General features: G+C 32.5%; 1 protein-coding gene across 4 annotated transcripts in view; it reads left to right on the top strand.

The window, feature by feature from the left end:
- PLS1 (plastin 1) overlaps positions 1-16,475 on the top strand; it is a 105,474-nt gene that overhangs the window by 85,564 nt on the left and 3,435 nt on the right. For all 4 annotated transcript variants that reach the window (XM_023533168.1, XM_011364450.2, XM_023533169.1 and 1 more), the window contains exons 11-14: positions 3,662-3,740; positions 6,792-6,906; positions 13,115-13,248; positions 13,685-13,808. In XM_023533168.1, the coding sequence (XP_023388936.1) occupies positions 3,662-3,740; positions 6,792-6,906; positions 13,115-13,248; positions 13,685-13,808 (452 nt within the window). The remainder of the gene's footprint in view (positions 1-3,661; positions 3,741-6,791; positions 6,907-13,114; positions 13,249-13,684; positions 13,809-16,475) is intronic.

The following is a 16,475-nucleotide window of genomic DNA, read 5'->3' as shown; positions in this document are numbered from 1 at the left end:
CTTAAAAATAAACAAACTTACTTTTCATCACAAGTGATCTTTGAAAGGATCTATATAGGTTCTATAACATAAGATTATTTTGTATTTAGCTGTTTCATTTACTGAATGTCATTGAAGCTTACAATATATGAATTGTCATAATGACAAATACATTCCTAATATCTAGTTCTTTCTCTTCATCTGTTTCCCAGTCTGTCTTCTTTTCTTCTCCCATTCTCACACTCTCACTTACATGCATACCTACATTAGTATCAACTAAAAGTACAAAGAATGGTGGCAGTTGTCAGAGGTAGGAGCCAATCCTAACATATTTTCACTAGTTGCCCTGATTTGGAGAGGCAGTCCTCAAGTAGGGGTTCTTCTTGGTGGGGAGAATTTAACGTTACAGTGCTCATTGTCTCACATTACCTGCTTTATTACCTTTTTCTCCAGTGAGACAAAAAGAGAAATCAGTTTCACGAACCTTTTCTCTTTTACTGCCACAACCAGAGTTCCAGTGGCCTTGTTAATTACAGGTTTTTGATTAACAAAAGAAATTTCAGAGTTAACAAATATGTCCTTTGAGGAATATGATTAATTCAATTCACTCTTCCCAAGGTCCAATAAAAGAAAATAAAGAGTATCTTCTCAACCTAGACACATAACTGAGAGGGAATATAGATTAAAATGTAGATTTTTCAGCAGAGAAATTTTGGATGACAGATTAGAATTAAAAAAAAATTAAACAGGAAGACTGCTAAGTTTTTATGTCTGGAAAATTTCAAAATCTGTATCTTACATAAGAAGGCATTGTTTAGAGTGGCATATTAAAAATGATCTGCTTTTTATAGTCACCAAATTCTTGGTAGATATCTTTTCCAACTTGCTCGCTCTCCTGTTTCTCACATTTGAATTATTTTGCTAGTGCTCAGCATGCTTTTGGAATTTTTCAGTGTGAATCAGATTGCTAAATATTTCCATTAGTATTTACTATATTTATATAAGAAGATGCTGTGGGAAATATTTATCAATCATCTTTATTTAGAACATATGTATGTCCTGATACGTCTGCCAAAAATGTATTTGACTTTGACTGTCATTGGAATTTTTTTCCTCTATAAATTTGTTTTTATAGATCCTTATGAAATTCGAAGCTTGACTTTATCACATCTCATATTCATATATTAGTATGTCCTCATGGCAAAGAATTTTATCTGTGGAATTAAAGAAAATTAAAAGCCCAACTAAATAGTAAACTTTCATATTAAATTGAGCCCAGTATGGGGGCTACATATAGAGAAACCATGTCAGAATTCATTTGCAATGGTAGAAAATACATAGGCCACGGAATTATACCTTTTTTGAATCATGGTTCCACCATTTACTCCCTGAGTGACCTCTGTAAGCATTGGTGTTCTCATATATAAAAGAAGACTAATAATACTTATTTTGAAGAATTACAGAGTGAATTAAAATGAGCTTACATGAATGAAAGAGTTTAGCATAAAGTTGTGCTCAATAATAGGTCAAAAAAGGAACATGTTTAATATACAGCTTAGCACATTTAGTATTAAATACATATTAATTCCTTTTCTTTTCTCATAGTAGCCTATTTTTATTATGTTTGTTTTTCCTGAAACTTTTGTCAATTACAGCTGTCAGTTTGGCCCTGAAAATGAAAGGAAGGTTTTATAGTTTTTCCTATCTTTAATTCAGCAATTAAGATTTTACTTCTAAGATTGTTTTAATTATCTGCAATCCAGACAGCATTTCCAACCTGGAATACATATGTTTTTATAATGCTTTACTATGGCTCTTGCACAAATGCATAATGCTTCTGCCTTTGAGCATTTATTTACCAAGACGTGAAATGGTATTAGATAAATAAATGCTCACTTATAAAATCTATTTTACTTTCCAGATATCAAAAAATAATAATGATATTAGTTGAGGACAATAGGAAGAAATGCAACCTCTGAAGCTTATAATACTTTCAGAACTCAGTCAATATACAAGTTCAGTGTCTTTTTAAGTATTATTCACTATATCATCAAGTTCAGCAGAATTTGGATATTATTTTCATTAAAAATTAAACTATTAAACAATGTTTATAACTTTAAAACATAATTTGGATTTTCAGAGACTATTTATGTCACTGGGGGGGAAATTCAGATATTTAATTTGTAACTGTTTAATAACTCCTATAAAACAAGGCAAGCATGGTTCCTAGGAATATTTTGTTTAATTTAGTTCTTTTTAAAAAGGTTCCCATATAGATTATTTATTATAATGTGGTAGTGGCAGATATAACTGCCTGATTAGTTAGTTACCTTTTATGCAGACAGGAGGGGAAAAAATTTAAGTGAGAGATTATGTGGTTCTATAGTTTAACAGAGCAAGAATTAAAGCAGATCCTGTGGAAGCTGTTAGGTAATAGCATTGAAAACCACATGAAAGTACAGTGGGCAGATTATTTCCTGAACAGTTAGCACATGAAAACAGAATCTTTTAGATTTTGCAAGGATTTGGTTGTTGTTCTGCGTGTGCAGGTTTATACTATGTGTGGCACTTAGTCTAAAGGTGACTACAGGGATGACTGTATAGGAAATGGGCCCTTAAATTTCAGATGGTTATAGATGTAGAGGCCAAATTGTCCTGGGAATCCCACATGAGCCAAAGGCTAGAGAGTGACCTAAACTTGACTGTGGTTCAGAAGTGATGAGAGGTGTACTGTAAATATTTTATTTTTTCAGGAGTCTGGTGATGAGATGTACATGCCCCCTAACTTTGCCATAATATTATAGTCACTTAGGACTATTTGCAATCCCCGGGGATGACTAGAAGGCGGACATGGCAAGAAAAGTGTACATCTCTTTCTGCTCACTTTGTGTCACATCATACCCCATGTTTTCCTTATAAATGATATAAGCGCTGCTATGAAGAGAATGCTCAGGGAGTTTAGGTAATCACAGGTTAAATAATAGTGCCTGCAGGAGTTTCTTCTTGAGATGATCTTTGAGGTCTAGGGACTTACTGTGATGAAATGTGTCTTAGCACCCTGTGTGGGGGCTGTCTCCCTTATGTATTTTCAGTAGTAACAATCTAAAGTTACTCAAGAAGCCTACACAATACGTATATCTGCTCATTGCTTGTTACCTGTGATTGTTCCCTTCGTTGCTGTTTGGTGTAATTAAAATGTAGGTTTGTGTGCCTAGAACCTTCCCTTTATATGACTCTATCTGTGCAAATTTAGTAGTAACACTTTTGGAAAAGGTACAGCTTTTCTATTTATGTTTAATGTGCTAAAATTTTTCTGATTGCTAAAAGATTTTTTAAATTAATTTTTAGCCAATCCCTTTGCATGCAATCCTAAATACAGATAAGACCACATAAGTTTATTACTTTTTCTGGACAGAGAAACCTATAGCTCAGTAGTTCACAGACATCAAGTAAGGAACTCCAGATGGATAATTTTAGAGCAAATGGAAACTTTCTAGACAGAGGGGGGAAAAGGAATTTTGGCAATAAGAAATATCCCCCACACACACCCTAAAAATTTTATAGTATCATAGGAACCATGGCAAAGTATGTATGGCCAGTTTGTACCTGCCTGAATGGTTTTAAATGTAGTTCTTGATTCCTTTTGTCCTGAATCATCAGTGTGAGCTTGTGTCTACCCTAGGCGAGAGCAAGGAAGAGAGGACATTTCGGAACTGGATGAATTCCTTGGGTGTCAACCCATACATTAATCATTTGTACAGGTAAATACTTTATTGTGTTGCAGGTTTATGGGCCAGGGTCCAACTTTTCTTGTTTCAAGCTATTGGTATATTTACCAGAGAACATTTTTAAAAATCACAAGAATTTTAGCCAACGTTTAGTTGCAGAATGCTGGGGATTGGCAGTGGAATAGATTTTAAAAGAAAAGTATTGTTTAAAAATATAATAATATAATTTTTGATGATATAAACAATTTGGTAAAGATAATCCATCTTACTCCTTTATAATTATTGATCAAGAGAATGATAAATTATTTACATTTTAACAGATTAGAATAGTAATATTTTTAAATAGTTCTTAGTATATCAGTATTTTTCATTATAATTCATTCTATTTATTTTTGCCAAAATCCTCAATTATGCCATAATTTATTGTGCATATTTTTTCTAATTTCTAATTTTTCCTCAATTGTAACAACTAACTTGCTTTCCCTAAAGTAATTGTTACAATTTGTCTTATTCTTTCTTCTTTAAAAATGACAATACATTATTAACATTGGTAGGACTAAAAGTATTTTACCGAATCATTTCCTGTGCTCTCTGGTAGTGCTAATGACAATGTGTCTTTCTAGGTGTAGTTGAAAAAGAAACCTTCCTTCTCTATTATAAGATCTACCAGCCTGCCTTCAAAAGTACAAAAGAACTAAACTTTAGCTAATTGTATATATTTTAGGAAAAAGCCCTGATTAACTAAACCTATTAATAATTTACACACTGAAGGAAATTCTATAATGAACATTAACTTAATTATTACTTAAATATGAACTGAAGATTAATGCCGCAAAAGACCAAGTTCACTGGCTGAGGACTTATGATAGAATCATTTCTGCTTCTTGGTGTATATTCAAAATATTCTTTAAAATCTAAAACCAGTGTTGCCTTATTACGGTAACTGGCTTTGATGTGATACTCATATTTGATAAACTCTTAAAGGGTGTGTAGATTCCAGCTAAATGATAAGAGATATATGTCATTTAGACTGGAACTCCCATTATAGTGCTGAGCAGTAAAAGACTTGAATACTGAAGTTGAGGAGGGATTAGATCTTTATGGACAAATTTGAAAGAATGCCTATAATATATAATTGAGAGAACAGAATAATAGGTCTAATGTGATTCACTTTTTATTTTAAAATTGAGTATATACATATTTGTATATATATTTTTAAAAATCTGGAGAGATGAATACCAAACTGTATACAGCCTGGTTAGTAGCAGTTTAGGATAGTAAAGAGACTTTTATTTTTATTCTTAGTAATTTAAATTTTGTTTTGTTTTTACAATGAGCATATATTTTTTAATTAAAAAGTAAATTTAAATCTAGAAGATTAAGACTTATTGAAACTCATGGTAACTTCTTCATAAATGTCAAGAACACTAGAGTTCTCTGTTGTTGACAATGGAGAGGAGAATTGACCAAGTTTTTTAGTTAAGATTATTTGTAGTTACATAGATCCCGAATGCTAGCACAGGGCTTCTAGGCATATGTAACTTTTTCTTGGGAAAGGGAATTCATAAAATTCTCAGAAGTAACGTCACCTTAAGGAGAACCATTGGATATAGAAAAACAATAGCCAGAGGTCTGGTCGGCACCAGAACAATGTGTCCGTGAATTTGTGTCTGGATCATATTCCTAAAACCACTAAGTGATTTTAGCTCCCCACCTATAGTATACCAAATGCAAACCAAAGCATTAGAATAATTTAGATTGATTTTAATGGAAGTTATTAAGTATATTTTAAGAACTATCAGTCCTAGAATTTTTCTATGACAGGTTGGTTCTGCAGTGCATCTTGAATTCTTTGGAAATAATTTTAATTATCAGCCTCAGTTTCCCTATTTGCAAAACATGAATAATAATATGATACTACATAGAAATAAGAATGGATTCATTTAAAGTAAAAAAGAAAAAAATGAAATAAATGAGATTCCAGAAGCTATACAAATACTTTAGTCATTTAATACAAAATTCTCCGTGTGCTTATAGATAACTTAGTCAGTTACTTTCAATTACTTTCATCATAGAGTTTCTCCCTCTATGGCTCAGCACAGGGCCAGGCCCCCTTCACTGCCACATGGTGTGTGCGCTCAGAGATACAAAGTAATTTTAATATGAATCTTAGCTAAACAAAATTCAGTGAACAAACTGTTGAGAGAGAAAAGCCACATAATACATCACAGAGCTAGCAAGTTTTAAAATGCTATTTTTTTATGTGTCCCTAGTATACAGAACTGAAAACAGACTCAATAGACATTCTTTGAGTACCTCAGAACATGTTTTTCTGAATCCTAAGTAGTACTAGTCTTACTTCAGTAACTCCTAGTTGTTCATAAATTCCTTCCTCTTACCCCTCATTATTTAACATGAACAGCTGCCTACTGAGTAGCTATTGTGACTTTATATAATTTATTTGTTCAAAAAATCATAATACATAAATACATGAATTCCATTCTCAGTGTACAAGTTTTAGGAAATAAGTATGTATAATAAAATTAAACATGATAATCCATTCCTTACCCTTCCCATATTCCTTTTTTTCCTGCCCACAGTTATCACTTTAACAGCACATAAAACATACAGGTATTTAATATTCTTAATTTTGAAAATAAATTTAATCATAAACTGCATGCAGTGTTCTGCCACTTGCTTTTAAAAATATAATATGTCTTGTAAAGCTTTCAGTGTCAGTACATAGAGATCTACCTTATTGTGTTATCTGGTGGCCTAAGAGTACATGGTATGGACAGTTTATTTAGCAGCCCTCTTACTGGCTGGTATTTAACTTGTTTCCAAATTTATAAACACTGTAGCAATGAATGTCCTTGTACATATATTTTTGTAAACATTTATGAAACTTTTTTGGACAGATTCTTTGATTAGAAGTTCTAGGTCAAATGATATATCCTGTCATTCTTTAAGCATCACATGACCCTGTTGTATTTTTAAAGACATAAACTCATCTCTAATGTGCTTAATAAAATTAAGTAGTACCAACATTTCCTCCTCCTTCATCTTCTTTTCTTCCTGTTTTAGTGATCTTGCAGATGCTTTAGTGATCTTTCAGCTGTATGAAATGATCCGTGTGCCAGTCAACTGGAGCCATGTCAACAAACCTCCTTATCCTGCTCTTGGAGGGAACATGAAGAAGGTGAATGAAATAATGTCCATGGTTATGTTTATTTTTCTGATATGAAACAGATTTAGAGTTACAAAGCTTAGTAAGGTGTGGTCTGTTACCAAGGTTCTGACTCAAACCAAAATGTGTTCAGCTTAATTGCCTTTTTATAAGTGTGCTTTAATAAATGTTTGGAAAGATGAAGGCAATTAGGCACTTTATATAACTGTTTTTATCTTTAGCGAGTTGTAGTTCTTAATGTTCTTTGAGATGCATCATGCATGCATTACTATTTTATAATCTCCAGAATTTTTACCAAATATTTACTGATTATTGGTTAATATTTTTCAACAGATATTTATTGATCACCTACTACTTGTACAGTGCAATTCAAGATACAAAAATAATACAAGGCAAGAAGTTAGGCAGATATGTGTATAAACAACTCAACATGGTGCAAATATACAAAAGTGAACATTATGAGTTCTAAGGAAGAAAAGGCCATAGGCTGCACTAATAAATGAGCGGGTTCATACAGGAGGTGGTTTTTGAGTTAGCCTATAAGAAATAGAGTTTTGTCAGAAGGAGACTGGAGAGGGAGCTAAGGATTAGGAAAAATGATAGAGATGGGAAAGTATAAACTGTTTCTGGGAATGGGGGAGAGTAGCTTGTCTATAGCAGAAGATTCTGAAAGGTAAGAAGTGGGCGTGAACATTAAGTCTAGATTGGAGCCAGATAGTGAGAGCCTTGAATGTCATATTAAAGAATTTGGGTTTTAAACTGTAAGCAATGGGAAGCCATTAAACATTTTTGAGCAAGGCAGTGAGTTGATTATAGTTGGTCAAAGAATACCCAGCAGATGAATGGTAAAGAAAAGCGCTCATCTCGTTCTCTTCCTCAAATGGGGGATCTCAGTCTTTTCAATGTTTATACTTTCAGTTAACTTTATTCTTTCCTTTAAAATAATGTGACTTATCCAAATATATAATAAAAGTTAATAGACTCAAATTGCTATTACTTATCTATATGGCTATTATGAAATTGACCTACATTCTCATGATTTAAACACGATCTCTATTTGAATAAATGGAAATATAACCATTCTTGAATAGAAAGACCAAATATTAGAAAGATATTAATTTTCATGTTAACTTTAAGGTGGAAAATAATTCCAGTTAGAATTCCAGTAAATTTCCTTTTGTGTATATGTGAAAATATATGTGTGTGTGTGTGTGTGTGTGTGTTAGAGAATGGGATTTATAAAATGGTTCTAGAGTTCCATTGAAGAAGAAACAGATCTAAATCATTAAGAACATTTTTTGAAGAATACTGAGGGGAGAAGCTGTTAGAAAATGTTTTTTAAATTATTATAAAACTAAAGTAATTAAAATAGTTTAATACATATATAAGAATAGAATGGAATAGAGTAGCCTAGAAAACTGTCCTAAAATATAAGAACTTAATATATGAGCATTTCATATATTGCTAAATTGCTAAATTCAGTAGAGAAAGGAAGGATCATCCAAAAAATGATGCCAAAACAGCTGGTTAACTATTTTGTTAGGGAAAAAGTGATCTTTATGTATATCATCCACCAAAATAAATTCCAAATGGACTACAGGTAAAGACTTAAAGGGATAAATGTAATAAATGCCACTTAAAAAAAAAGGTGAATGATTATACACTCTTGAACAATAGATTACAAATAAAAAGTCGATATAGTAGATTACACATAAGTTTAAAACTTCTGTATGCAAAAAAATTACCATAAGCAAAATTAAAAAGCAAACTATAAAAACAAGAACTTGGAAACATATTTGCAGCAAATATGACAAATGGTTAATATCCTTAATATATAAATAGTTCATACAAATCAATTTTTAAAACTTGATTGCTATTACTAAAATTGTAATAGCAAAATGGGACATCGAACAATATGAGTGAACCATTCACAGAAAAAAAATGACAGATAATACACATGTGAAAAACTTTTCATCCACAATAAAGAAATGCAACTTAAAAAAAAATGGATTGCTCTGCATCTAATGTTAGAGTAAGTGTTCATTTGTATAACATTTTTAGATTGTGTTTGCTAATACATATCAATAATCTTTAAAAAGTCCTTTGACTTAAGAATTGTGCTTATTATCTATCCTGATGAAATAATCAGACTTGTGTGCCAAAATAATCATCATAGCAATGTTTACAGAACAACAACAACAACAACAAAACAATTTAGTTGTTCCATAACAGGTTAATAAATTAGGATACATCCATAAGATGAAGTAAAATGTACTATTAACAAATAGCATTTTTAGTGTTTTACTAATAGTGACCTGGAAATGAGCAGGATGCAAAATGGCATATATTCATATGAATCTATTTTGTTTAAAATACACAGACACAGGCATGCATTTAAAAAGGACTTCTTCAGATCTCTAGAACGAATATGTATTTATAGACTATTATTTTTAAAAAATTTGAAGACAGAAAATACATTATAATATCAAAATTAGTTAAATGAGTAGTATAATTATAAGAGATTTATATTCTTATTTTTCAGGATTTCTAGTGATTGGACTTGCCTACATTTTAAATTTTAATTGATTTGCCTACAATTCTAACCATGGAAGTAGAATTCAGAAAACTTTGTTTTTTAAATAAAAATTTCAGATTCAAAATGTAACGGGAAAACAGAAATTGAACTAGTCATTATACCTGGGATTTTTTTATGTTAATTCTATAAGATGTTACAAATGAATCATATGTAGAGTACTTCCTTTTAACAAATACTAGCTGTTTATAGAATTAAACATAAGGCCTGAAATGAATTCAAGATGTTTAAAAAATAAAGCCGTATTTTCATGACACAGTATCACAGGGATTTATTTTATGGACTTTGAGTATTCATCAACAGACATCACTTTGCTTCATTTGTAAAGTTCATAAAACTGCACCACTTAATGGTATTTCTTTCTTATTTCTTCAGTGTTTCTTTTCACTTGGAACCCTGTATCCCATGAGATAATTTTTCTCATTTTCCAAATGATCTAAGCTTCACTTTTGTCCAAAGCATTTGAAATCTTGGTAATCATTTCTTCCATTAACTCTGTGAGACTGCTCACTACAATCTTTTCTTGCTTCTTTGTGTTCATTCTTACCTTTCACAGGGTCTTTGTCTCTTAGCCTGACAATTCTAGGAATTCCAGGGCTCAGTTCTTGGCCTAATGCTCCTAGCTTTCTATACTTATATCCTCAGGGAGCAGATCCATTTTTAGAATATTAACTATTACTGTAAACATGGCTGACCTCTAGCAACCTAATTTCTTATTTTTTTTTCTCTCTAGTTTGATGCCTTTCCAGATCTTAGAAGTGTTTTGCCAAATTTGGAATTAAATGTTGCCAAAATATCTTTTTCCTTACAGCTAGTATCCATTTCATTTTCCTTTTATTGTTGGTCATATCAATATCTTAGGCTCTAGACTAACAACTCTGAGCTCCTTTTGCACCATTATTCCCCTCAGGAATTTTGGACAAACTATAAAACAGATGGCCTTTCACTGAAACACATTTTATACATTATACATAAATGATTATTACAATTTGCTAGAAAATTCTCCCAATGAAATGGGTATTCGTGGAGAATATGCTGGCTCTTCTCTCTCCTAGTCACACTGTTACATAATCAGAGCTCTGGTGCTATTTCCTGTAAATTAAAAATCTATCCCATTTTTCAATTCTGTGCATTTCCATAGCATATATTTCTATTATGCAGACTAAATTTATAATGTATTATGACTACTGGGAAAAAGAATACTGGAATATTATTTATTTCCTTGTATTTAAAAAATGAATACATATCAAAGATTTTATTTAACTTATTAAGGGAACCATGCAGTTGTTACAGCAGGTTTGAAAGATCTTGCATTTTTATTTGTAATAAACTGACTTTTGGGAATTTCGATTCTCTTTTTTAACGAACGATACAGATAGGATCAGGCCAAACACCCAAGGTGCTAAAATCTTGATGTTTCCCACCAAGCTAGAACTAGCAAAGTCTGTTTGGGGCTTGGTTTCCGCAGATTCTGAAAGTCTACTTCATTCCCACAAATCATGTACAATGCAGTTTCGTTGTGGGCATAGCTACCCCAGGTGGGTCCAGCCACTCTTACAGCTTAGCTGCTCAAGGACCCGAATCCAAGTCTTCCTGAGGAAATCATAAGTGCGTCATTAACTCAGTAAATCAGCTGAGTGAGGCAGTGACTGCTTAGAGCTAAAGAGATACAAAATCATGGCTTCCCATCACTCAGTGTATAGACAACCTGCTGCAGGAAGGTTTTTCTCAGAAGTGGTTTACTGCATATGCCCTGCCAGGAAGAAGGAAACTATCCTTGGCCTGTTTGGAAGACAGTGAATAGCAGAAGGGGATGGAAGCTCAGGAAAAGGGTCACATTCAAGACAGTGGCATCCTTGCCTCATACCTCTCCTGCAGCCTCATTGCATGGCAGCTACCTGGAAGCCTTTGGAAGCCAGAGCGGGTCCCTGGGTGCCCTGCCCTGTGAGAAAACTCGGTCTCCATGTAGATTTGCAGTTTGGGATGTTATTTATTTACAGGACAAGGTTTGACCTTCTGTCGAGGTGGGAAATAAAGCTGTCCTAAGGTATGGAATAAAGAAATGAGGCCATTTAAATTGTGAAAAGAAAAAAAAAACAAGCCCATTTATTTGTGCAAATTCTGTTATCGTATGGTCCATTCTCAACTTTTCTGGAAATTTTTTTTTTATTTGAAAAAATGTATTTGTGTATCTTAGGTTGAATTGGTTTGTAAAGAGGCCTCATTAACTTGGGAAAGAAAATCAGGAAGAACCAGTTATACTGTTTTTAATTTTATTATTAGTTTCAAGTATATAGTACATTGGTTAGACATTTATATAGTTTATAAAACGATGCCCCTAATTGCTGTTTCTCTCCTCTGGCTTTCCACCTAGCCATTACATTAATGCTAATTGCATTCCCTATGCTATGCTCCCCATCCCTGTGACCATCTATCAACTACTAATTTGTACATCTTTATCTCTTCACCCCATTCTTGCAGCCCCCCAACCTCCCTCTGTATGTCACCAGATTGTCCTCTGTATTTGTGAGTCTGTTTTTGATTAGTTTGTTCTTTTTGTTCCTTAGAGTCCATATATAAGTGAAATCTTAGGTATTTATCTTTCTCTGACTTAATTCACTCAGCATAACTTCTAGGTTCATCCATATCATTGCAAATGGAAGGATTTCATTATTTTAATGGCTGAGTAATATTCCATTGTATATATGAACCATAACCTCTTCATCCAATCATCTGTTGATGGGCATTTAGGTTGCTTCCATATCTTGGCTATTGTAAATTGTGCCACCATGACCATAACTAAATGTTTATTCTAAAGATTTACTAAGTACTTTATACTACTGGTGACATTACAAGATTATGAGAGCTTACAATTTTAGTGTAATATATATGTAGGTAAATAATTTACTTGGTGTTTGTTCAGTCATCAGATTCTTACTGTAGGCAGGTACTGTGCTGGGTCTGAGGCTGGGGTGGGGTGAGTATGGTATAGATTTGCACATATTATAGTTTTTTCCCTTTAAAAGGAGCTTATTCTATGATTGGCAAAAGAATACTAAATATAAGTAGAAGATGGTGTATAAACATTACAAAATAAGCATTATTGGGATATAAGTTCAAACAAGGGATAGGTCACTATCAGCTAGTACAGTTAAGGTTAAGCTTCTGTTTAAAGTGGGCTAAAAGCAGAATTTCAGAGAATGAGTAAGATCTAGATTAAAAATATTAAAGGTTAATGAAACAATTTCTTCTCTATTCCTTAATTTTAACTTTAGACAAAACAATATGTATTACCTCTACTAACAGAATGCAAAAAACCTAGAGTTTTAGTCACAGGTTTACCACTACTCTGTATATTCTTGGACAGTCAAGACTTTTAGGGTAAGAGATTCTTAAAACTTTCTAGCCGGTGGTTTATCTAGGTTAATCCCTCAGTGCTTTCGATATCGGCAACTATAAAATTGGAATAATTCCTTAATTTCACTGAGTTATGAAATGAAATTCTGTCATATAAATTTAAGGTGCCATTATGGTTATCTTTTAGAGGACTGAACTAGGCCGGCGTATTCAAAAGATATATTTTAAAAAATTTGTTCTTACGCAAAAACTTTTACTTATTATCTATAGATTGAAAACTGTAACTATGCAGTAGAACTTGGGAAGAATAAGGCCAAATTCTCCTTGGTTGGCATTGCTGGGCAGGACCTAAATGAAGGAAATTCAACACTTACTCTGGCATTGGTATGGCAGCTGATGAGAAGGTAAAGGCTGATATGTTTATAGCAACACTGTCAATTTCCTTCAACAAATCATTTCAACTAAAATTTTAGCTCTTTTTGAAGAATAACAAACAGAAGAAATATACAATGCAAAATATAATTTGTAAATGATTTACTGTTAATATACTTTGTAAATTATTTAAAAGTGGGTTAGTCTATAGAAAGAATCACTTGTTTAATGTCTCTTAAAAACTGCTTTATAAGGAGTTGCTTTAATTTTTTACAAACACCATAGTAGTTTTTGTTTCTGATTACCGAGTTTTGTAACTTTGGAATGTAATTAAGTTCAAGTATCAGACTAAAATTAGAAATATTTATTAGAACTGAAATATTTCTTATTTATCTAAATATTTATATAAATGATGTGAGAGCCAATTTCACCCCTTTCAATCTCAAACACACATCTTTTCTGTTACAGGTACACATTGAATGTATTATCAGATCTTGGAGAAGGTGAAAAAGTAAATGATGAAATTATTATTAAATGGGTCAATCAGACTCTTAAAAGTGCACACAAAAATACTTCTATATCCAGCTTCAAGGTAATCAAAAACTATTGAATTTTTTTTTTTTTTTGGTAAGAAACTAAATTTAGGAAGAAATTTTTATTGGAAATTACATTGGTTCAGGTTCAGAATTATATTAATGTTATATCTCAGAAACATACCAATTATTTGGCATGTGTAAACCAGAAATATAGTTCGAATTCTTATATTTTTGATTGGTTGCCCTATTGATTATAAATGCAGGTTAATATTTTCAGACTGATACAATCTAATCTTAAATAGAATAGAGCCAAAAAACCCAACTGTCAAATGAAAAAGGAAGATAAAAAGTCATTGTTTGTATAGGACCTATAATGTTTTGTGCTCCCTAGCAGCAGTCTCAGAATCGTACTGACATCATTTCCAAGGCATAACAGAGCCAGCCAAACTGATTCAAGTGGAAATTGAGAAAAACTGGTAGGAAGAAAAAAAAAATCTTGTCATATGGCTTCATAATGGCACTTAACACTCACTTCCGAGCATTTGTGGATGATTCATAAAACACTCAAAGTGTAATTTGCACATACATACCCACTAATTTTTATGCCTTTCCATTGTTTTGCTTTTGCATGAAAGCTGATGTTAGATAAAATAAGCATGTCTGCTTCTACCCAGTGAGCCTTGTGTTTGTGATTTTATTATAAGTGAAAAATCAGTTATTTGTGTTTTTTAGTGAAGAGTGCAAACAGATGAAACTCTGAGTTCTCCTAAGAGTTATCTACCTATCTTTTTTCTCTTCTTTGCCTTTGCTCTGTATGTTTAACATTGTAAAGCAGAAGAAATGTCAGAAATTAATCAATTCAATCTTCTCATTTTTACCAAAAACCGAGCCCCAGAGTGGTTTTAACAGGACAGCTGGATGTTGGCAGAGATGTTGCCTGATTATTAGTTCAATTGTGTTTTTTTATTTTCCATATTGGAAGGAACTAATGACATTGAATATTTAATGTTGCTTATTAGAAAAAAAGGAATTTCAGTCCATGATTTGTCTTTACAAATTTTAGACCTAAAGCACAACTTAAAAATGTAAAACAGGAAAGGGGACATATAAAATTCTCTAATCGACAGTTATTAAAATTGTTACACTGAAATCATATGCATTTGTACATTAACTTATGAAAAAAGCATGCATATAAATAAAATATATTTAGAAACAAATTAATAAATATTGAGCTCTTACTAATAAGTAACATTTCTAGGTAAAGAAAAGGACATAGAATATAAGAAATTAAACTGGCCCTCAGAGTGTTCATCATTTATTTGAAAGACAAAATTTGTATTACTGAAAAGGTAACATTACTACGGAGCAAATGATAAAATCCAAATAATTAACACAACTAATGATCAAATCTATTTGATCATTCCCAACTGAATGGTCAGTGGAGAATGGATGGAGAAAGTTGGATTTGATTTGTGCATCATACATGGAGAAGGGATTTGAACTGGTGGAGAACAAGAGGGTAACAAGCTAGAAGGGGTCCATTATTTTCTTCCTAGATTTTTAATTTTTATTTTTTAATTAGAGTTGACATTCAATATTATTTTATATTAGTTTCAAGTGCACAGCATAGTGTTAGACATTTATGTAATTTACAAAGTGATCCCCCCTCCCCGATTAGTCTAGTACCCACCTGGCACCACAGTTATTGCAATATTATTGACTATGTTCCCTATACTGTGCTTCACATCCCCATGACTATTTTGTAACTACCTACCAGTTTGTTCTTAATCCCTTCACCTTTTTTACCTAGTTCCCCAACACCCCTCCCACCTGGAAATCATTAGTTCTCTGTATCTATGAGTCTATTTCTGTTTTGTTTATTTTGTTCTTTAGATTCTACCTATTGGTGAGATCATATGGTATTTGTCTTTCTCTGTCTGACTTATGTCACTTAGCATAATATACTCTAGGTCCATCCACGTTGTTGCAAATGGTAATATTTTATTTTTTATGGCCAAGTAATATTCCATTGTATATATGCACCACTTCTTCTTTATCCAGTTGTCTATTAATGGGCACTTAGGTTGCCTCCATATCTTGGCTATTGTAAATAGTGCTGCAGTAAACATAGGGGTGCATATATGTTTTAAAATTGGTGTTTTTCTTGGGATAAATACCCAAAAGTGGAATTGCTGGGTCATAAGGGAGTTCTATTTTTAATTTTTTGAGGAATCTCCATACTGTTTTCGATAGTGGCTGTACCAATTTGCAATCCCATCGACAGTGCACAAGGTTTCCCTTCTCTCTACATCCTTGCCAATGCTTGTTTTTTGATTTATTGATGATAGCCATTCTGATAGGTGTAGGTGATATCTCATTGTAGTTTTAATTTGTATTTCTCTGATGATTAGTGACATTGAGCATCTTTTCATGTCTGTTGGCCATCTCTGTGTCCCCTTTGAAGAAATGTCTGTCCAGCTCCTCTGCCCAGTTTTTAATTGGACTTGTATTTTGTTTTGTTTGTTTGTTTGTTTTTGTTTTGTTTTGTTTTGGGGAGGGTGAGTTGAATTCTTTATAATTTTGGATATTAACCCCTTATCGGATATATCATTGGTGAGTATCTTCTCCCATTCAGTAGGTTGTCTTTTCATTTTGCTGATGGTTTCCTTTGCTGTGAAAAACCTTTTCGATTGATGTAGTCCTAATTGTTTATTTTTTCTTTT

The sequence above is a fragment of the Pteropus vampyrus genome, unplaced genomic scaffold, assembly GCF_000151845.1.
Source record: "Pteropus vampyrus isolate Shadow unplaced genomic scaffold, Pvam_2.0 Scaffold97, whole genome shotgun sequence".
NCBI classification, from domain to species: Eukaryota; Metazoa; Chordata; class Mammalia; order Chiroptera; family Pteropodidae; genus Pteropus; species Pteropus vampyrus.
This window is presented reverse-complemented; position numbering and strand designations above follow the sequence as displayed.